This window comes from Bipolaris oryzae (genome assembly GCF_000523455.1).
Source record: "Bipolaris oryzae ATCC 44560 unplaced genomic scaffold scaffold_12, whole genome shotgun sequence".
In the NCBI taxonomy this organism is placed as follows: domain Eukaryota; kingdom Fungi; phylum Ascomycota; class Dothideomycetes; order Pleosporales; family Pleosporaceae; genus Bipolaris; species Bipolaris oryzae.
Window position 1 is genome coordinate 255,816 of NW_006911288.1, and position 25,332 is coordinate 281,147.

At 52.2% G+C, this 25,332-nt stretch overlaps 10 protein-coding genes across 10 annotated transcripts; 6 read left to right on the forward strand and 4 right to left on the reverse strand.

Annotated features, from left to right (window-relative positions):
* Window positions 1-91: 91 nt before the first annotated feature.
* COCMIDRAFT_84208 (uncharacterized protein) lies at window positions 92-737 on the forward strand (the record flags this gene model as incomplete). Its single annotated transcript, XM_007685736.1, has 3 exons — window positions 92-283; window positions 337-450; window positions 519-737. 3 exons carry the CDS (start codon window positions 92-94, stop codon window positions 735-737), a joined length of 525 nt encoding a protein of 174 aa, XP_007683926.1.
* Window positions 738-1,595: 858 nt separating this feature from the next.
* On the reverse strand, window positions 1,596-2,564 carry COCMIDRAFT_84130 (uncharacterized protein; the record flags this gene model as incomplete). Its single annotated transcript, XM_007685737.1, has 1 exon — window positions 1,596-2,564. One exon carries the CDS (start codon window positions 2,562-2,564, stop codon window positions 1,596-1,598), a length of 969 nt encoding a protein of 322 aa, XP_007683927.1.
* A 273-nt stretch (window positions 2,565-2,837) lies between these two features.
* On the forward strand, window positions 2,838-4,595 carry COCMIDRAFT_84210 (uncharacterized protein; the record flags this gene model as incomplete). Its single annotated transcript, XM_007685738.1, has 4 exons — window positions 2,838-2,997; window positions 3,050-3,205; window positions 3,259-4,388; window positions 4,452-4,595. 4 exons carry the CDS (start codon window positions 2,838-2,840, stop codon window positions 4,593-4,595), a joined length of 1,590 nt encoding a protein of 529 aa, XP_007683928.1.
* Window positions 4,596-5,274: 679 nt separating this feature from the next.
* Window positions 5,275-5,880, reverse strand: COCMIDRAFT_84058 (uncharacterized protein; the record flags this gene model as incomplete). The annotated part of the gene is made up of 3 exons (XM_007685739.1): window positions 5,275-5,303; window positions 5,393-5,714; window positions 5,797-5,880. The coding sequence occupies 3 exons, from the start codon at window positions 5,878-5,880 to the stop codon at window positions 5,275-5,277; spliced, it is 435 nt and encodes a 144-aa protein (XP_007683929.1).
* A 2,568-nt stretch (window positions 5,881-8,448) lies between these two features.
* COCMIDRAFT_84182 (uncharacterized protein) lies at window positions 8,449-8,865 on the forward strand (the record flags this gene model as incomplete). The annotated part of the gene is made up of 1 exon (XM_007685740.1): window positions 8,449-8,865. One exon carries the CDS (start codon window positions 8,449-8,451, stop codon window positions 8,863-8,865), a length of 417 nt encoding a protein of 138 aa, XP_007683930.1.
* Window positions 8,866-9,079: 214 nt separating this feature from the next.
* On the forward strand, window positions 9,080-10,436 carry COCMIDRAFT_1682 (uncharacterized protein; the record flags this gene model as incomplete). The annotated part of the gene is made up of 2 exons (XM_007685652.1): window positions 9,080-9,690; window positions 9,749-10,436. The coding sequence occupies 2 exons, from the start codon at window positions 9,080-9,082 to the stop codon at window positions 10,434-10,436; spliced, it is 1,299 nt and encodes a 432-aa protein (XP_007683842.1).
* A 547-nt stretch (window positions 10,437-10,983) lies between these two features.
* COCMIDRAFT_1683 (uncharacterized protein) lies at window positions 10,984-11,442 on the reverse strand (the record flags this gene model as incomplete). The annotated part of the gene is made up of 1 exon (XM_007685653.1): window positions 10,984-11,442. The coding sequence occupies one exon, from the start codon at window positions 11,440-11,442 to the stop codon at window positions 10,984-10,986; it is 459 nt and encodes a 152-aa protein (XP_007683843.1).
* A 288-nt stretch (window positions 11,443-11,730) lies between these two features.
* Window positions 11,731-15,043, forward strand: COCMIDRAFT_1684 (uncharacterized protein; the record flags this gene model as incomplete). Its single annotated transcript, XM_007685654.1, has 2 exons — window positions 11,731-12,341; window positions 12,391-15,043. The coding sequence occupies 2 exons, from the start codon at window positions 11,731-11,733 to the stop codon at window positions 15,041-15,043; spliced, it is 3,264 nt and encodes a 1,087-aa protein (XP_007683844.1).
* An 840-nt stretch (window positions 15,044-15,883) lies between these two features.
* On the reverse strand, window positions 15,884-23,241 carry COCMIDRAFT_1685 (uncharacterized protein; the record flags this gene model as incomplete). Its single annotated transcript, XM_007685655.1, has 2 exons — window positions 15,884-23,087; window positions 23,156-23,241. The coding sequence occupies 2 exons, from the start codon at window positions 23,239-23,241 to the stop codon at window positions 15,884-15,886; spliced, it is 7,290 nt and encodes a 2,429-aa protein (XP_007683845.1).
* A 758-nt stretch (window positions 23,242-23,999) lies between these two features.
* COCMIDRAFT_1686 (uncharacterized protein) lies at window positions 24,000-25,325 on the forward strand (the record flags this gene model as incomplete). The annotated part of the gene is made up of 2 exons (XM_007685656.1): window positions 24,000-24,264; window positions 24,319-25,325. The coding sequence occupies 2 exons, from the start codon at window positions 24,000-24,002 to the stop codon at window positions 25,323-25,325; spliced, it is 1,272 nt and encodes a 423-aa protein (XP_007683846.1).
* Between the last annotated feature and the right edge of the window lie 7 nt (window positions 25,326-25,332).

The following is a 25,332-nucleotide window of genomic DNA, read 5'->3' on the forward strand; positions in this document are numbered from 1 at the left end:
GCGCGTCAAACCAGGCCCTGCGTCATCGCTGTCGATAGCGCCCTCACCCGCATTTCACGTTGTTGCACATATTTCTTCTCATATCACAGCAATGGCAGGATTCAAGCGAGGCGGCGCCCGAGGCGGCTTCAAGAAAAGCTTCAACAACAAACGCTCCTCTCCAGATGACGACGACAGCAGCGCGCCACGCGCAAATAAGAAAACTAAAGGCGATGAGGATGATGATTCGCTTCCTGTCGTACCTGAACTTAAGACGGATGATAATGGTGATGCGTTTGTTGCTGTAAGTGTTACAATTTGCTCAGCACAAGCAATATATGCTCACGAGAATTGTAGTTAAATAGCAGTGGCAAGCGACGCGTGACTGTTAGCGATTTCAATAAAAACACTTTCGTCAGCATTCGTGAATACTATGTTACTGATGCTGGGGAGACGAAGCCAGGAAAGAAAGTAAGTGTCTTTCTCATCTATTAATGTCTTGTGTTTTAGATGTGCGATTACAGTGCTAACGGAACTAGGGCATCTCTCTTTCCATTGACCAATACAATGCTCTACTCGCTGCTGCTCCGCTCATTGAGTCCGCGCTTGCAAAGAAGGACATCAAAGTGACACGGCCAGATTACGACGGCGATGCTAGTACGAAATCTGAGGCAAAGGATAACAGGAAGGAGGAAGAGCAGGGTGTTGATGGCGAGGCGAACAAAGAAGACGACGAAGATGAAGATGACGAGGAATAGGATACCAAAACTGTGGGGAACATTCAACATATATCGTATGGGCTGCAGGGAGTTTTCGGCACAATGGTCACTGATTGTGAAATCAGGATACAACCTCACTGCTTTCTCTTATGGATACTGGGAGAGAGACAGGCAATTCAAAGCATCGTGTATTGTGGCTCCATAGAGCCTGTCTCAACTCACTGAATCTTGCTACTTCCGTAGATATTGTCTCAAGCATAATTGCTGTGATTTTCTAAACTTTTTGTACTGTATGCGAGCTGAGTGTCATAAGCCTTTTATGGCACTCACCCCGCAAGTTCCTCCACTAGCCTCATGGGAGTGTCAGGAGATTTTCTAAAATGTCGTCTTACAAAGATCGATACGTCTGAGAATAGACTTTATAAATCCAGTGAAACAAAGACCCTAGACTACAGCAATCAACGTCCTGTATTGATAGCGTAGATGAATGTTTGCTAGCGAAATAAGCTTCTCCCCAAAGCATGTTTGCGCCAGGCATGTTCGTCTTGCCATAATGGGCATTGCACTAAGGCCGATGGCTTTGAGGTCCTTCCTGAACCCAGTGGCACAACTCTTAAAGAAACAACCAGCATTGTTGGTGACAAACTAGCTGTAGAAATCAGGCATAGAAAGGTCAAAGAACCGAGTGTATGGAGAGAATTTGTCGAGTGTATAGTAGCCCCGGACCTACATGAGGCGCAACACGTCAGAAAGCATATGTTGTAGACTGGCGTAGGAAAGGGCCCGCGTGGCTTGGGCACAGCTGTGCAGATCATACCAGGGCTGAGCCCTTCATCTTAGTAAAAGGTAAAAAGACAAGTATCAACGTTTCAGTGTCGGCAGACTTTCAAGAGACGGTCAAGGGGAGCGAGCTCGGTATGGCAAGGGCGACCGTGCGTCTCTTGTGCGCGAGTGCCTCCTCTCTCTTTCGCCGGATGCCGAACGCCGACGGTCGCGCTTTCGATGACGATCTCGAGAACCCTCACTTTCATCTCGAGCTCGTTCTGATCGGCGTCGATGATGTCTGTCTTCCGAACGATCTCTACTCCTGTCACGACTCTTGCTCCGATGTTCCTTCCGACGCGAGCGCCTATCCCGCTCGTCGTGCTCTCCATGTTCCTTGATTCGCCTCCTCTCTCTATCGCGATCACGGTCGCGATCACGGTCTCTTGATCCATCTCTCCGGCTATGCCTATCCTTTCTCTTTGCTCTCTCCTTTTCCTTGCGCTTCTGCTTCTTCAATCTCTTGATTGCGTCGTCCACCTTTTCTTGCTGTCGCTTGATCAGGGAGTCGCGCATTGGATCTTCTTCATCTAGCTTGTCTATGAGACGGCCCAGTTCAATCTCTTCAGGCAGGAGCGGTCGGTCTTCGTCCGAGTCAGATTCGCTTTCAGTCTTGCGCCGCTTCCCTCTCCCATTGTCAGATTCGACTGCTGGGTCGACATCGAGCTCTCCCGTGGTGTTGTCCCTCATGTCCTCATCGTCCTTGGGCTTGTATCGCGCATGATCCACTCTGATAATTCGATCCATAATACTGGCACCGCCTAGATTGTCAACGGCCAAGTCGCAACTCCGCTGATCCTCATATTTGATCCATGCGAAACCTCGTGACTTTCCTGTCTCTTTGTCGCGCGCGAGCTTGATCCATACAGGTTCACCATACTGAGAGAATATGGTAATGATGTCACCCTCAGAGAGTTCAAAGGGAAGGCCGCCGATGTAGATGAAGGCGGTGTCGCGGTAATCGGTATGCCAGGAGCCTTCGGGACTGATTCCGGCCTCGAGTTCGCGCTTATTCAGCTGCTGAATTGCGCGGATCGAGTTCATGGTGAAGGTTGGTGGTGAGTATGGTGTCGTGTGTTCGGAGATGAACTTTTGGAGAAGCTCGGGCTGGGCTAGGAGCAGCATCCCTGCAGAAAAGGTACCCACGACGTGGAAACAACTACACCAACACCAACCCCGCAAGACGCCCTCCCCGCCGCCGCCGCAGTGCTTCTTTCTCTTCCGCCACACAAATTCTGGTCTATTGTGAGTTGATTGCTTACAAAACTAGAAACCGCAGTAGGCAGCACGCAAGCCACCGTCCATACCACCTCCGCAATGGCCAGCGCGCGCCGCACCCCCAACTTCCCCACGCGCACCCCGGGCAGCAATGACCGTCCAGTCACGGCAGATGCAGACAGGGAGGAGATATGGAAGCCCATGTTGGACAACATCTCGAGCGGAAAGCGACTACCGGAGAAGAGTTTGTTAGTGTTGGGTGAGGCCCCCGAAAAGCGGTATAGGGGACAAAGCTAATTCGAGAGTGGCAGGCGGAACACCAGAAACACAGCGAGACTTTCTCGAGTCAGTTTCTACAGACTCTGCAAACAACCGGAGACCGCCGGATCGTGGCAGAAAGCCGCCCGTCGCCAATCAGTTTGCCCTGGGATACACGTACCAAGATGTCCTGGATACGGATCATGAGGGTATGTGCCATCAACAGAGTGCGCTGCCTATTTTCCTTTACTAACACCGTCAGATACTCTCGCTCGCCTGTCGCTGTACCTCCTCGCAAATCCTTCTCCCTCCTTCACCCCACTAATCAAACCCTATCTCAACCCGCGAACTCTCCCACACATGCTCATCGTTATACTTCTGGACTGGAATCACCCATGGCTGTGGATACGCCAACTCCGCGACTGGATACGGGTGCTGAGGTCCTTGATCGTCTCACTGGATGATGCGTCCAAGGTTGTCTTGGAAGAGAACATTCAGACTTTGCAAGACAAAGGCCGCAACCTGGCCGCCGAGGGAAGCAGCCTAGAGAGTGTAAAGGTTCCGCTCGGACCCGGCGAGTGGGATGAACCTCTCGGCATTCCTCTGTGTGTTGTCTGCCAGAATGCTGACAAGATCGAGACACTGGAAAAGGAGCGGGGATGGAAAGAGGAGGAATTTGACTTCATCCTCCAGTACATGCGCACTATTCTTCTCAAGCACGGATCAAGTCTGGTCTACACTATGCCAACAGCACCTGGTTCACTACAAACACTCATCCATTCTACTCTAGGGATCAAATCGTTACTGAAACAGGAGCAGCTGCGGCACAATGTCACAGACCGAGATCGAGTGTTGGTACCTCCAAACTGGGATTCATGGGCAAAGATCCGCATTTTGCGCGAGGGATTCGATGTTGAGGGCATAAGCGAAAAATGGAGCGTTGATATTGACATCCCCAACCATATGCGGCCAACGAATGGCCAAGCACCCGGCCCCGTTGAGGGAGAAGAACAAACAAACGGCGAAACAACACCAGCTCCGATCCCGGAGGAGGAGTACCAGGGCCCTACGGCGACTTCAATCTACGAGGAGACGATCCGCAATCCCGAATCTGACTACACGTTGTCCAGCTTGTCGAAACAAGCCAACGGCCTCGAAGTGTCTAGCAGAGATCCACAAGCCTTCCTCGCTGACCAAGTCAGCGTGCTTGAGCACCTACGACGAGAAGACGAAAGCGAGGCTGCTCTTAAAGCTGCACGCAAAGAACAAGAACCAGTGTCGCGAGCCTGGGCCGATGACGCATCAGGTGTGGTCGAGGAGCATATCGGTCCTGTTCAATTCAACATGGGTGGTATCCAGGTCAACGCCGATGAGATGGTGAAGAGATTGCAGGTGAGATGAAATTGAAACTGTTCTAACCTGGTATCTCGGATACAGAAAACTAACTGTACCCAGGACCGTCAAGCCAACCGAACGGACGATCCCGAAACCCCACCACCTAAGACTCAAGATACTAACATCAACGACAACGAGAAACTGCGGTCTTTCTTCTCAAGCCTCGTCAACAAGACGCCTTCAAGCACCCCGCGCGGCTCATAAGCTTTTCGCAGTCAAAGAATCCATGCCTTCAAATGCCTGATTGCACACTGCCATGCATTTCTTGCTCTTCGTCATGTAGTTTTTGTTTCAAATTGGTGTCTATTGACTTCGTCGTCAATTAGGGCCACGGACTTTTTTCCTTTCTCTTAAGGTTACGATCGGCATCAGCATGGCTCTATACCCACTGTGTAAACTCGGTCTACAATACAATCTTTTCACATTAGCCTGGCGTGTGTAGTGTATTATCCAATCAAAAAAACTTGACTATAGTAACAGCTACATAGCTGCAGGGCAACGTAATCGTCCGCGTATGGCTAACAACTCTTGGGTATAGCATGGATTCCCAAACGGTCTCCTTGGTCCATCCGTACGGATCAAAGCGGGTGTGGCGTGGGCGATTTGACCAACGAGGATTTCCAACCCTAGGAGCTATATACCCGAGCGTGCATGCTAAGTCTAATCAAAGTAGGCTACAGGGCTAGTCGGCATCACAGCATTCAAACTTATTTTGAGTTACTAACGAAGAGCGAACAAGAAACATGTATATATATATGCATGCGTGCAGACTCAGTTAAATTCATCAAAATTCATTTCCTAAATCCTAGTCCAAAAAAAAGAAAACGCCAGCTATATAGGCCAACATTTGCCCTTGGCCAAAGCAGGTAGATATGTATTCTACCTAAGCAAGCTGCTGCTTCTGTCCCGTAACTACAAGTAAAATGGGGTTAGGTACGTGATTCACTATGTATATTCGTTTGGCAGATGGAGGGGGAGGGGGGAGGGGGTTTATAACGTACCAGGACAAACGGCACCATCCCTCGCAGCCTCTACACTAGGATGCGTAACCACCTTATCCTTGTGGTGTCCGACCGTGGCCTTGGTAACAGGGCAGATGTCGCCCTCGTTTGCCTTGAGCATATCCGGGTGATCAGGCGGCAGGACGGTGGTGGCTACACCGACGATGGGGCATAGAGCGTCGTCCATTTCTTGGGCGCGCGGCTGTTTGATGATGTTGTTCTTGAGGGCGGGACACGCAGTTGCGGATGTCTCGTTGGTGGGGACTGGGGGGTGCGCGTGCAGGTTGTGGTGGTGGTCGGTTGTTGCGCCTACGACGGGGCACTGTAAAGTGAAGATGTTAACATATGGTACGGAGGTTTGGTTCAAAAGGTAGTGTTAATGGGGGAAGGGGGGGATAACGTACAGTTTGGCCGTCCTTGCTGAGGTCTACGGAGGGGTGATTTGGCGGGAGGTGGTCGTTAGTGGTTCCGATGACAGGGCACGACATTTTGGCGATGGAAGCTGTGATGGAGTGTTGTGGTGTTGTGGTATTGGTTGGTGTATGTTGGGTACTTTGGAAGCTAATAGGTATCTTTTGAAGTGGGAAACGAGGAGAGCAGGTGAGAAAAGAGGAGAAGATAGCGGTATGGATATTGAGTTTTGATAGACTACGTCCATGCGACTTGTATGGTCCGGTTTGAAGCTAATTCCCCAGATTTGCAGGGATTGGGCGGTTGACGTCGGTGTCAGCGTTATCGTCGAGCCGCTGATTGGGTGGACCGGCTGGGCCCGAAGACATCGCCCTGTTCAACGCTCCCTTTGTACGTTACACATCACGTCATGTGGTCGGAGAGTACCGATTGATGTCTCGCAGCTCGCATCACGTGCTGTCAGACTTGACGTACCCTGTGGTCTGTGCAATGCTGTAGCATAATAGTACTACTATTATGTACATATGTACAGTGCACTATACTTAGCACTACGTGCACTACAACTTACACATGTGATGTAGGGAAAGAAAAAAAAGTCGATCCCTACGTGAGCGACTCGTTGTGTATGCATTCGGTCTTATACAGCGCTGTGTCAGTCTTGTCGTTGTGAGGAACGTATACTTGTCTTTTCGAATCACTCTATGTCCTCGTATTCGTCCTTGTTCTTGTCACCACACTCTCGAGCTGTTTCATCTTTGTCATCGGCACAATATACTACTCAAATACCCTTGCGCTAGTTTCGTCATCGAAAGGAACCTTACTTGAGACGTTTGGAAGGACCCAAGGCTGAACGGGGTACAGTATCGCAGTTCTTGGGGTCATCGCTATTTATTGCTCCGAGTTGATCTCGTCATGGTGCAACCATGTTTTCTCTTCGTCGGACTCGATACCTCACCTAGTCCCATTGCGAATAAATATCTACGCCAACCGCGTTTGTCGGCCGTTGGTCCTGTTCGGGGATAGGATAGGCTAGATTCTCTAACCAAATAAGCAGCTGTTGTGAGCGAAAGAGGGCTAACGAGTCCGCCAAGGTAGGATCAAAGCACGTGTCCCCGTGATTCGCCACCTTTAACTGTGAATGGAAAGAAGATAGTTGTTATCGCCTGGACATGTACTAGTACCACTGAGCAAATCCGGCTCGCATGTTATGCTGTGGGACCCGGCGCGTATCTGCGCCTGGTCCACAATCTGTGCATTATCTGCGAAATATTCAGCAGGAAGAACACGACTCGTAGAGTTGGCCATGGAAGAGAAGGGCTCTGCGCCCAAATGCAGTGTTTATGTAATAAGGTGGTGTGGACTGTCCGAGGTACGGCCGGACGGTCAACGTTTCCCGGTCTTGATATTCCCTTACTTTAGCCATGTTGCCGTAGTAGGGCGATAGGCGAGAAAATCCATGTTACCGCAACTACCTTGACCGTCGATGAATAAATTCGCTACATATGGCATTGCAGCGGGGCGTTTTTGACTGTGAATGACGCATATCGCGATAAGGACGTCAATGCGACCACCCACGTTTAGGGAAGGCGCCCCCATAATGCTGGAGAAGGCGGTATCCAGCTCCCATCTGCTGACCCAATTCCCAGAAAAACACCGCGGCAACTACCCCACACTCTTCCCCAGCCGGCTCCTTTGTTCCACTAATGCATGCATCGGTATTAAAGTCGCCATCCATGAGCCGCATAGTGCCGGGTCAGGTGGAGCTGCTGTTAATCTATCCATCTACTACTATTCGCTGTATGAATTAGCTCTATATGAAAACACCAATGTCGCACTCTACATTTCCGGAGGCTAACGGCCGTTCTTCCAGTCGTGTGTGCATACAGCCGTAGTATGGGTTTCATATCTAACATATTTGTTTCCGTCTGCACTTCAACCCATCTACCCAGGTTACCGTACTGCTGTTCGGCTTGCAATTGACTTTGACATCCGTCGTCAAAATGTTCGCTGTCCCTGTACTGGTGACTCGCAATGTGTAAGTATCTTGGCAATGGTCCTAATCTCAATGCTAATGCATTCAAAGGGTTGACCCCCCTTACAAAGGGGCAAAAGATGGAATGTCGCCCATTGCCCCGTCCATCACATCTTCTGCCTCTTCAGATGATTCCTTTGGCTTTCTGGATCGGAGGGACTCGACATCCTCCACCGTATCGACTGCAGCATCTTCCATGACTTCCGTACAAGATAGCCCCCGACCTAAACATCGTAAGACTCTTTCCAATGGGTCCTTTACTCGCCGACTGCTCCAGAAACGTAAGAACACTCATCGGGAAAGTGCACCTCTACCCACATCATCTCCTATCATAGCCCCGGCGCCTTGCCTGCCGGCACCTGTTGAGATCCCTCCGCCCCCACCTCCAGTAGAAGTAAAAACCTCCGATCTTGTTGTTCAATGCCGAAGCCGAACGTACAACTGCGACCGGGAAATCATGTGCTACCACTCACGATGGTTCGCTAGAGTGTGCGCCATTGTCATGTCTCCAGTACGCTTATCCATGCTTCTACTGAAATTTTGCTAACACCAGCAGAAATCATCAAGAGGCGCAATTGATTTAAGCGCAGATGATCCCCTTGCAGTCGCAGCAATGATGCAATACTGCTATCAACTAGACTACGACCAGCTGTCCATCTCAGACGATGAAGCACCCGAGCCCGCTACTCTGCGCTCACATGTCAACGTGTACATGCTAGCAGAGCGGTACGGGGTTGCTGGATTGAAAGCAATTGCCATGGAAAAGTTCAAAGATCTTGCCACCGTAGTGCTGAATGAAGACGGTCAAGAGGACCAGCTGCAGTCTACAATCCGCGCTATTTTCGCCCCAGATCGTATTGCAAACGGCGATGAGCTGAGAAACGTCATGGTGAAGCTGTGCGCGGACCATGTACAAGCGTTCATCCACGACACGGGTAAGAAGATGGCTCTCGTGTACGAGTCAATGGAAGAGTTTCCAGAGTTTAGAGCAGAACTTTTTGATGAGATGGGATCTCGTTGGAGGGTTTGAAAAGACATTCATCCGCTGTTGTGCTGCAAGCAATCGTTTGGTCCCTGAAAATCACCACTTCACCTTCACTAGGCTGCTTATACTTGGCACAGTCAGATTGCTCCGTTCGCGTTTGTTCCGAGTTCGCGTTTGGTCAACATTTGCAACCCATCAGCGAAGAAGCACTGACTCTCACATACTTCCTACAGTACACTTTGCGCTATAGCCGGCCACAATGGACCAGAGAGGAAATAAGCGTGTCTACAGCAGCGCTTTTCAGAATTCTAACGACGAATATCGTAAAGTATTGCGTAGTGTCGCTGGCTCTTCTGCTACTTCTCAATCCTCCTACATACCTGCAGTTTTGTTTGGCACCGACAAAGAAAACAGCATTCCGTTCCTGGACACAGAAGCAGACCAGGAATCTCTTCACAGTTCCCAGAATCATATACGGCTACCGCTGGGCTCTTACTCGCTCGGATGTCAGCCATGCCTTCCTTGTATCTCTCAGGTATTGGAGGAAAGTGGACGGGGCATCACCCTCCAGGAACCAGGGCAGTTTGAAATGGACTCATCTCCTCTCGACTTCCACTTGGACCTCAACTCCAGTTCTCCTCTTAATGAAATCGCAGGCTTTGGTGCTTACACCGGACCACCTACCTTCGAAGATCCAAACACGGCATTTGTCCAACCTGGTCACGATGGCGGATTTACTTGGCCTGCCCTGCACTTTCAGGACCTCTCACTCTACGACACTCCAAAAACAATGTTTCCAGATCAGTTCGAGGGGCCCGTTGTTGCAGCCCGTATAAGTGTTTCCGCAGTCGCATCACAATCCCTACAGTAGTAAGTAACCTCTCCCCTCCACCTTTACCCACATGTGCGTATCCTAACCCCAACACAGCGCATTCCCCACCCTCCACCCCAACGACATCCTCATCATCTTCGACAAAGGCCACAAGGTCATGAAACTCAACAAGTACCTTCTCATGCTCTCATCCCGCTTCTTCGCCTCCATACTCACTGGCACATACACTTATGGCTACACGCACTGTCTCCGCCTGCGTAACGACTTCCCTCTGGCCATAGCAGCCATGATTCGGTTTCTGGAAAGTGGCGCGTACGCACTCGATCCTATGATGCGGACCCAGTGCCCCAACTTGACGCTCTTCGATCTACATATCCACGCTTACGTTCTGGGTACCAAGTACGACATGCGCAAGCTGTGCGATTATGCTATTAACCAATACGTCGATCTGGGGCGCAGGATTCTGGACAAGAGCAGCGGGTATGTCCACCAGATCACTGGCTTGGTGTCTCCGGGTGTGAATTCCTTTCTCGACTCTTTAGTACTTATCTGGCGGAATACGCGGGATAGCGAGGATGCGTTGCGTCAGGCGGCGCTGGAGCTGGTCAAGGTGAAGATAAATAGGCTGCTCCGGGTCAGGTTCTTCCAGACGCTGCTATGGGAGTTGCCGGGATTTGGTAATGATGTTGTGGCTAGTTTGCAGGAGGATGGGTTCGATGTCAAGGCGTTGCCTGTCAGGGCTGGAATGCAGGAGAAGGCAGGTGTCAGTTTTGGTCGTGCATGATTGTGTATGGACTGGGTGGTGATCTGTCTACTCGGGGTGGTGGATCTCATGGTTGTTTTGCTAGGCGTTGTTCAAAGTACTCATGGGTGATGGAGATGGCACGGTAGTCTGTCTTCATGTAACTGTTTCATAGCCTACAAGGAAAATATGGATGGAAATACGATGGCACTTTTGCCTGTATCGTGTACCGTCGGACAATAGGAGACCCGACACGAAGTTGTGGCTTGTGCTCTGGGACTTTGTGGTTGCTTGATCTACATGGGACTAGGCACGTGTGGCGGTCGTCATAGGACCGTGTGCTATGTATACGTGCACGACGGAGATGGAGAAGTTCATAAGTATTCATAACATGCATCGTCTATGTATGTGGTATGTATGACTCCCGTGCACGTCCATGCTGTCGTCACCTGACGGCTAGGCACAGAATCGTAACACGAGGGTCAATTTACTCTTCGCAATCCGAGTGGAGTTCGATCGTCCATGGGAGAGCAGGACGAGACCTCAAAGAAGATGGCGTGTCTATAGTCGAACCGTGGACGGGGGTTCTTTAGACTTTAATAAACTTGGTATGTGAGCCTGTCGCAACAACTGGGCCAGGCTTGCCGTCGACTAGCTTCCAGATGGTCACACTGGTAAAGGCAAGTGTGCCGCCGACTTTGCTAGCCCTGCCCTCAATTTCTATAGTATCGCCATCCTTTGCTCCACTAAGATACGAAACGTGGATGTCAGTACTGACGCCGGTCTTTGAGCGATTGTCCCAGCACGCGATTGCCAATCCTCCAAAAGCATCTATGATGGTAGCTGACACTGAGCCGTGTATACTGCCATGGGTGTTGACGTGATTGTTGGTCAAGGATAGCCGTGCGCGCACGACACCCTTAGCCGCATAAGTCAGTTTGAGATCAGAAAGAAGAAACTCGTAGATCGGGCTGCTTGGCTTGCGGTCCTCCCAATACTTGTCGACATGAGCAAGAGCTTCGGGGTCGTTGGGAGCGTCGCTAGACATGGCAAAGGTTGGCGGAAAGGGAATGCAAGGTTTGCTGGGTGAGGCGGGGCAGGCCGGGGATTAAAATATGTTCGGAGGGAATGAAGCTGGGGGAGATTTGGATGGACGCCCGGGGCCGGGGCGGCATTACTTTTTTGCGGCCTCTACTGGTACGAGTGAAACGGCCAGGCGAGCCCCATGAGCGGTTCAGGGCCGCCACATACAAAGCATATCCAGTCTGCCGCGCTGGACTATGCTTCACGGCAGGCCAGGACACTTTCCACTACTGCAAAGCCCAATGTTCCCACCATGACCATGCCCGACACCGTTGACACTCCTGTTCCTCCGAACCCGCCCCAAACCGAACCCGCAATCGAGAATGCCCATGCCACTGACTCGCCGCTGGACGGCACCGCTGCAACACCAGAGAAACCCGAGGCCGTAGTCGCGGCATCGTTCTCCAAGGCAGAGCCCCAGGCAGAAGCCAGCATCGACCTCAAAGCTCTCACCGACCGTGCCTTACACTTCTTGGCAACGGCGAGCAATGAGACGCTGGGCGCTTGTCTCGCTGGCCTGGGCGCCGGTACCTATCTCATACTTGGACGCGTCGGCCTCGTGCTCATAGGCGTCGTGGGCGGCGTAGTCCTACATGCGACATGGGAGGGCTACCACAACGACAGCCAGGGCGGACGGGGAAAGAGTGCCGAGGCCAGGAGACGCGAGCTGGGCGCCGACATAGCACAGCGAGTCCTCGACTGGCGGAACTCTCACTCTCTTCATGACACGTCCGAGAAGCATGATAGCTACGACCTCAACGTGCAGCTGTACTCGGGCAAGAAGCTCGACTACTCCGACTTCAGGCCGGAGACGGCGGCTGCGCTGACGGAGCTGACGGATGCAGTCATTCGTGACTATGTCAAGTATGTCCTCTGCGCAGTCTTTCGTAGATACCTTTCTAATACACTGCAGGTGGTGGTACTCGCCCCTACTGCCCACCGAAGAATCCTTTCCCAACTCGTGCCGCCAGACCTTGACCGCTTTTGTGCTCTCCGTGTCCGCACACGTCTCCCGTAAGAGACCAGCAGACAACTTTGTTGACTTTGTGACGCGCTCCTCGTCCTTTCTCATCATCCTGCTGCAAGAGATTGTCACCGCCATACAGGCGTCCCCCGGTGATTTCCCAACAGAGGCAGTTGATCTATACCTAAAGATGAAGCGGGACAGCACGCTGGCCAACATACTCGATCCAGACTACCAGATGAAGCAGTTCAGTGTAGCTGCAGAGGACATACTCCAAAACTATTTGGACCCAAAGACGTACAATTGCGCGCCAGCACGCATCTTCTTGCATCAGATACTGGCCAAGCTTGTCCTAGAAATGATTGTCGTGAGCTGTTCGAAGCCTGAATCGATCAATGGATGGATTGTCCAGCTTTTGGAAGCAGGCGAGCCTGAACTTCTGAATGCCATCGATGCAGGCGTCGAGGGCTCGTCTGGACAATTGCCAAATGCCACAGTGGATGTAGAAAAAACACCGCATAGCCGAGACATGTCTTTGGCTCAAAAGAAGGAGCACAAACGCGTCGTGAGCAAGGCCCAGGAAGCCATGGATGATGCCATGCGGGAAGCTCAGCGTTTGAGCCAGATGATTGCTGAGGAGGACGCAAAACGCCTCCAAGAACAGTACAGACAAAGTGCATCCACTTCGACACTGAATGATGATCAGTCCGAGAGCACTACTCAGGGCATTGTCACCCCGTCATCTTCAGGCAGCGATACACATCATGACTTCGAGCCTAACGACTTGGGTATCTCAGGTCTTTCCAGCCCATCATCACCTCCACCCAGATTGGTCGAGGAGCGTGCGAAAGAAGAGGAGGCGAAGCAGGCATTTACCAACTTTGATCAACTCGTGCTACCCCAGCCACCAACCGCGTTAATGGACAATGCCCCGCCTGCTGAAAGGCCGCCACCATTGACACTGCACAACAGTATAATGTCGATTTTTGATGACAGCATGCCTGGTGAAAAGGGTAACATCAAGAGCAAACCTACCGCCGAATATCTGATCCAGATCGAGCCAAAGTCCAATCACCACACAGGATGGATGACAGCACGCAAGTACAGCGAATTTGAGACTCTACATGAAGTCATGCGTCGCATAGCAGCCATCACCGGAGCGACTGGATTCAGTGAAGCACACCCCTCGTTGCCAACCTGGAAAGGCCATACCAAGGCATCTCTTCGTGGAGAGCTCGAACGCTACCTCAATCACGCTGTGCAATACCAGTCACTTGCTGAAAGTGAGGGCATGAAACGCTTTTTGGACAAAGAACTCGGTTCTGGAAAGTCTCCTGGCGGCGGCTTCCCGGGAATGAACTGGGCGGGTCAGACTTTCGATACGGTAGGCAAAGGCATGCTGGGTGTACTGACAAAAGCCCCTAAGGAGGTCGCTGGTGGTGGCAAAGCACTTTTCGGTGGAGTCAGCGGAGTCCTGAACAGTGTGACAGCACCATTGTCAGGAAAGAAGAACCGTGATTCGGTCATCGCTACCAGCACTCCGACTACTTCTGCAAGCCCTGCTCTCAGTCGCACTTCAACGTCAACAGCGCCTACCCAGACTCGAGGTAGGGCACAGTCAACCGTTTCTGAGTTACCTACACATATTCGTTCAGAGAGCACCCTATCTCTAGTAGCAACCAAGCGCACATCAATGGATTCAGTGCGTGATCCAAATTCTCCTGTTATCGATCAACAACCAACACGAGAAGCGCCCATGGAACGACGACCTTCTTGTAACCCCGAAGGCGATGGCAAACGCTCCGGAAGATCGTCAAGATACGGCTCCAGGACCAACAGTCGTGCCCCAAGTACCCATGGCAAGATTGAAGACCTAAGCCCCATGATGGGTGGTGACCAAATCCTGAACCTCCCGCCTATGCCCAGCGAGATCTCAGACGATTACATGTCGCGTGATCCCCCCGAGCCCACACACAGCCAAAAACCATCACGAACATCCATAGATTCCACCCCTTCTCTACCCCGCCGTACCTCCACGACATCCATCACCCCATCATCGCCCTCAAAATCCGCACTCAGAAGAACCCGCACAGACCCAAACTACACACCCCTTTCCGAGACCGAAACCACCGTCGTAATTGAGCTCTTCTTCGCAGTCATTCAGGAACTCTACACCCTCTCCTCCGCCTGGACCCTCCGTCGCACCCTCCTCAACGCCGCAAAAACTTACCTTCTCCGCCCTTCAAACCCTCAACTCTCCTCCATCACTTCTCTCCTCCAAACCACTGTCCTCGACGATAACACTTCCGACACGGGCATCGCGTACCATATCCGCAAGATTCGCGAGAACGGACTCCCCACCGAGGACGAGCGCAAGACGTGGCCTGAACCCATGTCAGAGGAGGAGAAGGAGAAACTTAGGGTTAAAGCGAGGAAGTTGCTCGTTGAGAGAGGTATGCCACAAGCGCTCACGAGTGTTATGGGGCAGGCGGCGAGTGGTGAGGCGTTGGGCAAGGTGTTTGACTGTTTGCAGGATCAAAGAGTTGCAAGGGGTGTCATGTTTGGTCTTGTGCTGCAGGGTTTGAGGGCTGTGACGCAGTAAAAAGATGATGATGATGATGATGATGAAGTTGGTGTATGAGAGAGAGGGAGAAGGGAGAGAAAGAAAACGTTGGCACGAAAACATGATATGAGGGGTCTAGAGAGTCTCTTTCATGCGCTTTTGTTTTTTGAAATATGGCGTTTGTAATAAGATGGTGGTGTATGGGCGAAGAAACAGTACATGTCCCTCTTGGTCTGTTTACAAGTTTTTTTTTAATTATTCATTTTTTGGTAACTGGATAGAGAAGCACATGTTTAATATATCACAAAGTTTCAATGATCACGTTGGCATCACAAGAAAGAAGAAGATACAAGTTTGAGGAAATTCAGGTCCATTCATTATAATACTCGTAAAGTGAGCCCTACTTGCGCCACTCCATACAAGACAAAAACTCATAATCAGAACTTGCTGTTATCATACAAGAAGGAAAAACAGAACAAAAAAAAGACTATGAGTCCATCCACCCATCTGCCAAAGTCATAAACGCCCATTACTAAAACCAGTCGTACCACTGTACATTACTCATGCCCAGTTATCGTCATCCAATTCCATATCACCCATTCCTTCATGTACGAAACCTCCGTGCTTCCATCATCCCACATTGACATAATAAAGGAGAGTCCAGCCCGTCCAAGAGCGTACATACCCAAACAAGTGCTGCACGTTTGCTAACATCACAAACTTCGCCGTCGTCAAGCTCGACGCATATCGCTAGCGATGCCAACTCTTAAACCCTTAAACAGAGGGCGAGTCAAAGCTTCAAACTGAGAAAGACACGGAGCGAGAACGGTGGGTCAAAGACTGTTTTTAGCAACAGCGCCGAAATGTAAAGATACTCGTTTAGGCAACGACACTCGTTTCGCCGACAACGCTTTCACCGACGACACTTTCGCCAACGACACTTGCTTCCTCCTCGGCTGCACGGCGGAAGTAGTCAGCGTCATGCTCGGGTTCGTTCTCAAGAGCAGCAGTAGCCAAATCAGTGCCAACGCCAGAGTCGCTAGGAGGAGAGTAATTCTCCTTCATCTCTGCCTTGACGGCGTCAACGGCTCGAACAATATCTGACTGTGTTGGCAAGTCGACATCGCTGTCGGCAGTGGCGGTCGTGATCACTGAGGAGTTGACTTCGGATGGATCAAGGGTAGCGGTCGGTTCATTGTCCTCTTCATCCGAATAGTGCGAGCCTTCGGAACCTTCAGGATCCTCGTTGATTGGTTCTTGACCACGAGCGGTAGAGTGAGTGGAACGGGCGCCATAAGAGGTGCGACGGTCTTGGTCAATATCACTGCCCGTCATGTAGGAAGTTCCAGAAGCATAGGTGTACTCGCTGCCTGTGCCGCCGAAGCTTGAACGTCCATCATAGCCAGGCGTTTCACCCTCGGCGTAGCTCTCAGGGTAGTCGTCGTCAACATTATAGCGACGCTCAGTACCAGTCTCGCTTTGCGCATCTTCCTCAATCACATCATGCGAGATGGGGTCCAAGGCTTCGTTCTCATCAACTTCAGGCAAGACAGTGTTCTCCTTGTTGGCAACGACGGCACTAGGTCGTCCACCCCAAGATCCCTTGCGAGAGTAGTTGCTGGTTTTGACAGAGTGGCTCCGCTTCAAGTTAGCGTTGGCATCATTCAAGGTAGTCGCGGTTGGATAGGCTTGCGCTCCTGTTGGGGTGTTTCCGCTAATCTGACTGAGAGACAAGATTCGGCGTTGGCTTGGGTTGACAGGCTGACCGTTACGTCGAATGGCGGGGCGAGGCTTAAGTGCAAGGGAGATGCCATTAGCTGCGGTGCTGGGAGGTGGCATTCCCCTGCTCTCTTCCGTGCCGACATCGGTGCCCACGCGCTTCTTTAGCTTCGAAGGGCTCTTCAAGCCATTCTTGTTCATCATTAAAGCACGAGAGTGATCCATAATCCCATTCAAGATGCGGCGCTCCAATGCATCTGCCTTGGTATCCATGATGTGCAGTTCCTCGCGGCGGATCTCAAGCGCAGTGTGGAGAGAAGAGACCTCTCCAGTGAGGCGCACCTTTTGGTTAGCCAGGTTCTCACGTTCTGCTTGAAGTGCGGCAACAGCAGCCAAGAGAGAATCCTTTTCTTCCTTCAACTCCGCCATAGTGCGATCCTTCTCGTTTTGCAGCTCAATCATGACGCGCTCCTTCTCTTCTTTGAGCTCGTGGACAACCTTTTCTTTCTCGGCCTTCATCTCCTGGATGTCTGCGAAAAGCTGCTCCTTCTGAGTGGCCTTTTCAGCCCTGAGGCTCTCCAGGTCGATCTCGAGTTGCTCTTTCTGTACCGTCCTGCGTTCGATGAGTAGAGCCAACTCTTCAGCCTCGCGCTCCTTTGCATCGTTGCCGTCGGTAATGTATTGAGTCTGCTTGGCGACAAACTCACTGAGCTCAGCAGCGGTGATCTTGACTTGGTTGTGAATCTCTTCCAGTTTCTCGGCGTTTGAGGCTGCTTTGCTAGCTTCATCGGCATGGCCAAGGAGTTTGTCGAGCTTCTCGTGCACAGGACTGTCGTTGTAATTTGGCGGTGGCTCGATCGCGAGCAGCTTATCAAGCTTCTCATGCACGGGGCCATCGTTGTAACTAGGTGATGGCTCAATGGCGAGGAGTTTGTCAAGCTTCTCTTGCACTGGACCGTCGTCATACTTCTCCTGAGGCTCAGGAGCAGGTGCTGGCAGAAGCTTGGGTAGGTTCTCGAAATGGGCCTGCAACTCCTCAGATCGAGCCTTTGCCTGCTCATCCCAAGCCCTGGCGTGCTCGTCTGCCTCTTCCTTGCACTTTTGCGCGTGCTCGTAATGGGCCTTGACTAATTCTTCGATCTCGTGCAATGCGACCATGAACTTGGGATGATACTCGGTCATGTTGTCTTGAATGTTATTGAAGATTGACTCGACATTCTTGATCTCGTCCCGCGTATGAGAATGCTCTGTCTTGTCCTCGAGCTTGAGTTCTTCGAATTTGGCAATGTGCTCCTCCAGCTTCGCGATAGTCTCAGCCTTCTGCTCTTCAAGTTTCTCCATCGTTGCGAGCTTCTGTTCATCGAACTTGGTGAGAGTCTCGTCAACCTTCCCAAGAACAGTTGTAGAATCGGTGGACCATTGCGTAGTAGCACCTTCGAATCGGTCATTCATTCCGGCGATGGTAGCGCCAAGAGTGTCGATAGTAAGACGGAGCTCATCTGCTGTGGTCTTGGTGCTTTCAAGCATCTTCTCCTGCTCTTCAGACTTCTCTTTCATGACCTTGGCAAGCTCGTCGGCCAGGAGCTGAGCATCGTCGTACTTGGCCATGAGTGTGTTGAACTTGTCCTCCAGGCGCTCAGTGAAGGCAGCAACGACAGCCTCTTTGGTTTCGTCATGCTTTTCGAGATGGAGGGCCGACTTTTCGGCACTGTCGTTCTGCAGCCCCTCAATGGAGCCATGGGCGCGCTCAAATTCCCTAGTGAGAATTTCCATAAGTTCCTTCACATCAGCAGTGACGTTGTTGGCACCAATGGTTTCTTCCATTGTCTTGAATGAAGCTTGGAGGTTTTCGATAGGACCGCCTTCGATAAGGCTGGTCTTGATCTCCTCTCGCATCTCGTCCAAAGCAGCCTTGACACCACTGATGTCCTCGACAATTTGAGTGGCCTCTGCACGACGCTCATCAAAATTGGTAGCTGTCTTCTGGATATCCGCTTCATAGGTGTCTTTCATCTTTTCGTGGCTGTCGCGGAAGTCATGGATGAGTCCAGTAAGCTGCTCCAGTTCGGCTTTGGATGCAAGCTCTTCTGGGTCCGGGATTTTCATGTCATCCAGTTTGACTTTGAGATCGTCAACGAGAAGGGTCACAGCGTCGATATCAGCCTTCGTGGCCTGAGGGTTGCTTTCATCCTCTGACTTTGCTGCCTTCATCTCGTCTAGAACAACCTTGATATCGTCCGCAAGCACCTGAACGACTGTAACATCTGCCTTAGTAGCACCTTCCTCTTCAAACTTCTTTGCAAGAGCATCCAAAGCCTCAGAGGTGGTCCTGACTACAATCTCGACATCTTCCAGGTTCTCTTTGGTGACAGTGGTAGCTGGGTCTGGGAGAACAAGCTCTTCGATCTTGGCTTTGGTGTTTGCAAGCAGAGTCTCGATCGCATCCGTGTCTTCTTTTTTGGCCAGACCTTCGAGTGCAGGCGGTGATGTCTCGCGGTCCTGCATTAGCACAACAGCAGCTTGGATGTCTTTGAGGAGTTCTTCAATGGCAGCAAGATCTTCCTTCATGGCAGCTCCTGTGGGAGCTGCTGGCTCTGAAGGTGGTGCGGCATCCTTGGCGTTGGCATTGGCGTTGGCATCCATAGCTTGCACCTTATCCTGAATCTGGGTAAGGAGGCGCTCCATCTTGGCTACATCCAGCGATTGGGCGACGGGCTGCGGCGCAGCATCCTCCTGTACTACATCTTGAGATATCTCGCGTGACGTGGTTTCTTCGCCATCCGGCTTGTCCACAAGAGCAACCTCGTTACCGGCGGGCGCGGGAGCGTCCTCACTTGCAGGTTGAGTGCTGGGCTGGGCCCCCTTCAACGACTCTACGTCAGCGCGCAAAGCCGCAATGCCGTCCTTGAGAACGTCCAAGATCTCGTGAGATACGCTCATGTCTACGGGCTTCTCAGCAATCTTGGAGACATCAGCTCGCAGGCTCTCAATGCCTTCGTTCATAGCATCGATGATCTCGTCAGTAGCAGGGCCGTTGCGCTCAGGAGGAGTGTTGAACTTCTTGTCGATGTGGGACTGAAGGTCATCAAGGCCTAGCTTGACAGCCTCCAATACTTCTTCCGTGTCGGCGCGTGAGTGTTGCTGGATCAAACTATTAGATTTGTGCACGTGCTCAAGCTCTCCTCTGATAGCTTCGAGGAGCTCTTCGTTGACACTAGCAGCTGAGAGGTTGGCCTTGATCTCATCGAGACCAGCTTTTACGGTCATCATCATCTCAGCTTTTTCGTTATCCCCACTAGGTACAAGAGCATTGCTGAATGACTCCTTCAATGTTTCTAGTTCTCCACGAATAAGAGCCAAGTTGTCTTTTGAAGTGGTCTCCTGGGAGGTATGCAATCCATCAAGAAGCTCTCGAACAGCATTGACAATCTCGTCCTTGTTTGCTGAATCGCCTTGCTTGACGACTGAGCCACTCAAGGTCTCCCGGAAGGTTTCAAACTCCGTCTTGAGAGCAGCAAGCATGTCGTCGTTGGATGTGGATGCAGTCTGTTTTTCGCTCAAGAGGGTGTTAAGTCCATCCAAGCCCGCTTGGAGCTTCTCGAGAATGTCATTCTTGTTGCTAGAAGAGTCGCCGAGAACGACTTCCTTGAGTTGATCAAACTCGTGCTTGATAGCTTCACTGATATCCTCATTCGAGTCGACATCGTCATCGTCACTGGACCTGAGAGCAACTTGAGATTTCATCTCCTCAAAGCCTGCTTTGAGAGCAGCAAGGATCTCCTCGTTGGTCTTGGAGGCAGGGAGAAGTTGAGAGCTCAATTTTTCCTGAAGGCCCTCGAACTCAGACTTGAGATACGCCACCATGTCTCCGCGGCTCCACGCTTGGTCTCCACGAGGGCCCTCTGCAACGTAGCCTTGGACATCCTCGCGCAGTTTATCGAGCTCCGCCTTGAACTGATCAATCATCTCACCGTCTTGAGTGATCTCTCTCGGCTGGTTTGATGAGCCCTGGATTTCTGTACGAAGACTATCGAGCCCTTCCCGAAGCGCTGTCAGAACTTGCTCTGTGTCCTTGCCGCTGGTAGAGGAGTACCCTTCGAACTCAGTGTGCATCTCTTCTACCATTGACTGTAGACGCTGCATGACAGACTCGTTGTGAGCTTCCGTTGCTGCCTTGACAGCATCCGTGATACTCTCCGGGGGGATTTCGATTTCTAGGCCGGCAGAGTTGTGGTCGGTAAGAGCCTGACGGATAACCTCCTCAAGCATCTCCCGAGAGATACTCTCGGCTGGTGTTGGCTGCTGGGCTGTAAGAGCTGGCTTCAACTCCTCCAAGGATTCTCGCACGGCCATGAGAACTTCCTCGCGGATTTCATGGACTTCATTGATTGGCGGTGGGAGTTGAATCTGTTGGAGGGAGTCGTGCAGCAAGTTCTCAATGTCCTCCTTGGTAACCGCGCCAGAGCCGTTGAAATCTTGCAGCCCTTCGCGTAGACACTGCAGTACCTCATCCCTGCCCAAGCCGACTTGTTGAATCTCACGATTGGCATTCATCTCGACGCCGTCAAAGGCCTCTCGCACGGCACTGATGAGAGCTTCCTTGTCGAGGGCAGCTGACTGGGCAGATGGCTGATCCAGGCCTCGCTCCGCGAGTGCTTGCTTGACGACATCGTACACCTCGTTGTTGTCGACGGTGTTGCGTGTGACCACCGATGACATGGATTGTCGCCTTCGCTCACGCATGACCTTGTCCATGTGCTCCTTGAGGTTCGCGAGACCTTCTTGGACGATGGTGTTGATCTGCTCATTCGCCTGACTTGACTCTGGATCTGATTCCACAGCTCTAGTCTGCTCCGCCTCTTCCAGCTTACGTGCAAGCTCGCGGCCCATGCCCAGCACTTCACCGCGAAGATCCTGAATCATTGACTTGGTCGCCATGGTGACACAGCCCGACTCTGCGACGCTGTCCTTGATCTTACGCAGGAACTTGAGCATCTCCTCGCTTACAAAGTCAGCAGCCTTAGGGCTAGAGTGGACCTTGCTATCAGCCGAGATTGTGCGAGTGAGCGCACCAGATCCTGGCGAAGGTTGGAAACTTGTAGACCCAGGAGCAGCATGGACAGCGCCGCCTATTGAGCCTTGCTTGACGAACTCCACCAGCTCAGCAACCTTCTGGGCAGTCTCTCCAGTAGCTTTGTCAACCAGCTTCTGAAGATTTGTTACAAGCCGTTCCTGACCATCTTTGGTTACCATCTCCCGAATGATCTTTTCCAGCATGGCGACACTAGCGGCACCCTCAACAGAGTATGGGTTGGGGCTTCCGATGCGCTCGTCGGCCCAGGGGCTACTTGATGCCATCCTTGGAAAGGTGAACTGCTTCGTAGGCGTCATGTGGGGATCCTGAAGGTTGAGGCTGCTAGATCGAGATGTATCTCCATTCATAGCGGCAGTGGCAGCTTCTTGCTGCTTTTGCGACATGGTTGCCAGAAGGTCCTTGAGCGACTTTCGAATATCCTCATCACGGAGGTTTGTGGCCTCCTTTAAGCTGATGAGGTCAGTCGCGTTGTCCTTGCTCCTTCGACTCAATTGCGACATGTCCTTCTGGAGACTGGAAACGATGTTGTTGATGCTGACAAGCTGACTGGCAATGTTGTCGAATGAGTGAGGTGCAATTGAACCCTGGACGGGTGCTGCCGCTGGCGCTGGCGCCGGCGCTGGCGCTGACACTGGTGTAGATATCGGGGTAGTTGCCGCCGCTGGTGGTGGAGAGCGTGGAGAGCGTGGCGAGCTGTTAAAGTTGGCCGATGGTGGCGGGTCGAGCATATGTTGGGGGATAGACATTGTCTGAAGGGCCATCATCGTAGCAGAAGGAGGCGTGTTCTCGCCTAGGAACGGCCGGTGAGTGGGCCGCAGAGCCGGTGTGTCCTTGATCTCGAACCGTGGCGCTGGTGAAGGCGTGACATGTCTGGTAGGACTGGGATCGGCATCTTTACCAAAGTAGTCCTTGTCCCAGTCGCGCGAGATTGGTCTGCCTCCTCTACTTGACGGCCGGTCGCGCTCTGGGGACCGCTCTGGCGACCGGTTGTCTAAGTAGCTGCGCAGGTCACGAACACTGCCTGGCTGGAGCGATTGCATACGCTTGTGCTGATTACCTTTGATTAGAGCACGCTCTGGAGAGAGCGATTTGAGTGGCATAGGATTAGTAGTGTATGAGCTTGCGGGTAAGCTCTCTCGCGCCTTCTCTTCTAGCGCCTTAGCCGCTTGCATGATAGCTGCTGATGTGTTAGGGCGGGTAGTGAGATTTGGTGAGCCTGGGTTCAATGGCAATGGCGGAGGAGCCCGTTCAGGGTCAGCACTGTCCCACCTAGAGCGCAGTGTTAGCAGTGAAATGTAGCGGTGTGCATTGGTATAGAAGAAAATGAGAGTACGAACATGGGAATCATTCTGTCCGAAGAGAAAGAATGTGAGTGCCGGACGAGCTCCCTGTCGCGGGAGGGTTCTCTGTCGGAGGAAGGCATTGTGGTGGTATATGGTATGGTGGATATTTAAGTCCCGGGGGTGGTATGGGAGAGCACAGCGGGTACAAGGCCGGCTGAGCGCAGAAGTTTGTTTTGCAGAGAATAGGTCAGGGTATCAATCGCGAATGGCTTCGGCGATCCAGCGCAGGGTAGAATATGCAACGCAATGGTTCGTGAGATGTGGAGGGCGGATGGTGGGAGACTGGAGTGCAGGTTCAGAGCGAGAACAGTGTTGATCTAGGTTGGGGTTTGTTTACGTGCACTGGCCAATAGGCGATGACGATGGCGGCGCGACCTGCCAGCTCAGCCGTCGCTGGGGCAGCACTGGCGCGAACAAGACGGCTCCAATGGATATGGTACGCCCATTGGATGCACACCGCCGTTGCGAGTCGGCGGTGGATTGCAGCTCAACAGGCGATATGCATGTCATGTGCATTGCACTGCGAGTAGTCGTGCACAACCAACATCGCCCGTTACCTGGGGGAGGGCCTTGCATGCCGTTGTCGATAAGGCGCTCGTTGCCATGCGCTTTGTGGCGCAGGTGGCTCCTCCACGCCGCTCCCGCCCCGTCACTTGTCGGCGTTATGTATCGCCGATCCTGTCTCCGCCGCCGCATCTCCAGCTAAGCTACCAGCAGTTGATCATCACCGACCGCCTGCTCCATCTCCGCCACACAATTCCCCGTCCCCTCCCGGCGAACTGCTTGCACGGACTGCCCAACCACCCTCTACATACTCTCCCCCATCCATCGCAGAGCCATGGCTGTCCCCGAAACTACATCGCGGGTGGCAGAGGCGCAGAAGCTGGCCAAGTCGGATCCCTCCAAGGCCGAGCAGATATACAAGGACGTCCTCTCACAAAACCCCGGTTCCAATGAGGCAGCCATCAAGAACTACGAGACCGCCCTGGTCGGTCTCGGCGAGCTTTACCGCGACCAGAAGAAGGTGGACGCTCTGGCGGAACTGGTAAAGCAAGCGCGATCGGTAATGTCATCGTTTGCGAAAGCAAAGACATCCAAACTGGGTATGCATCCATCTCCATACGCTGGCCTGGGGGCCAATTACTAACACAGCACAGTCCGACAGCTTCTCGACCTCTTCACCACCATACCAAACACCACCGACATCCAGATCGCCGTCACCAAGTCATGCATAGAGTGGGCCGTCTCAGAGCGGAGAGGCTTCTTACGGCAAAACCTCGAGACCCGACTTGTCGCCCTGTACATGCAGAAGCAGTCCTACTACGATGCCCTCACCCTCATCAACAGTCTACTCAAGGAGCTGAAGCGCCTGGACGACAAGCTGGTTTTGGTCGAGGTGCAGTTGTTAGAGTCGCGTGTCTATCATGCATTGGGCAACATACCCAAAGGCCGTGCTGCTCTCACATCCGCCCGAACATCGGCTGCCTCCGTCTACACCCCACCTCTGTTGCAGGCCGGCCTGGATATGCAGAGTGGTATGCTACATGCCGAGGACGGCGACTTCAACACAGCCTTCTCCTACTTCATCGAAGCAATGGAGGGATACCACTCACAGGATGAGGACCAAAAGGCAACATCAGCACTGCAGTATATGCTACTCTGCAAGATCATGCTCAACCTCGGAGACGACGTGACATCACTCATGACCTCGAAGCACGCCGTCAAGTATGCCGGCAAGCGATTAGAGGCCATGAAGGCTGTAGCCCGAGCACATACGAACCGCAGTCTAGAGGAGTACGAAACCGCCTTGACTGACTACCGCCAACAGCTTGGTAGCGACCGATTCATTACATCCCATCTTCGCCGCTTGTATGACAACATGTTGGAGCAAAACCTCATCAAGGTCATCGAGCCCTTTAGCCGGGTCGAAATCGACCATGTCGCCAAGATGGTCGGGCTAGACACCATACAGGTGGAGCGGAAGCTCTCTCAGATGATTCTCGACAAGGTCATTATTGGAGTGCTGGACCAGGGCGCCGGATGTCTTATCGTCTATGACGAGTCGGAACGCGACCAGGGATATGATGCTGCCCTGGCCACTCTTGAGAAGCTGAGCAACGTTGTTGATGTGCTGTATACCAACCAGGCCTCTCTGTTGGAGTAGAATGTCG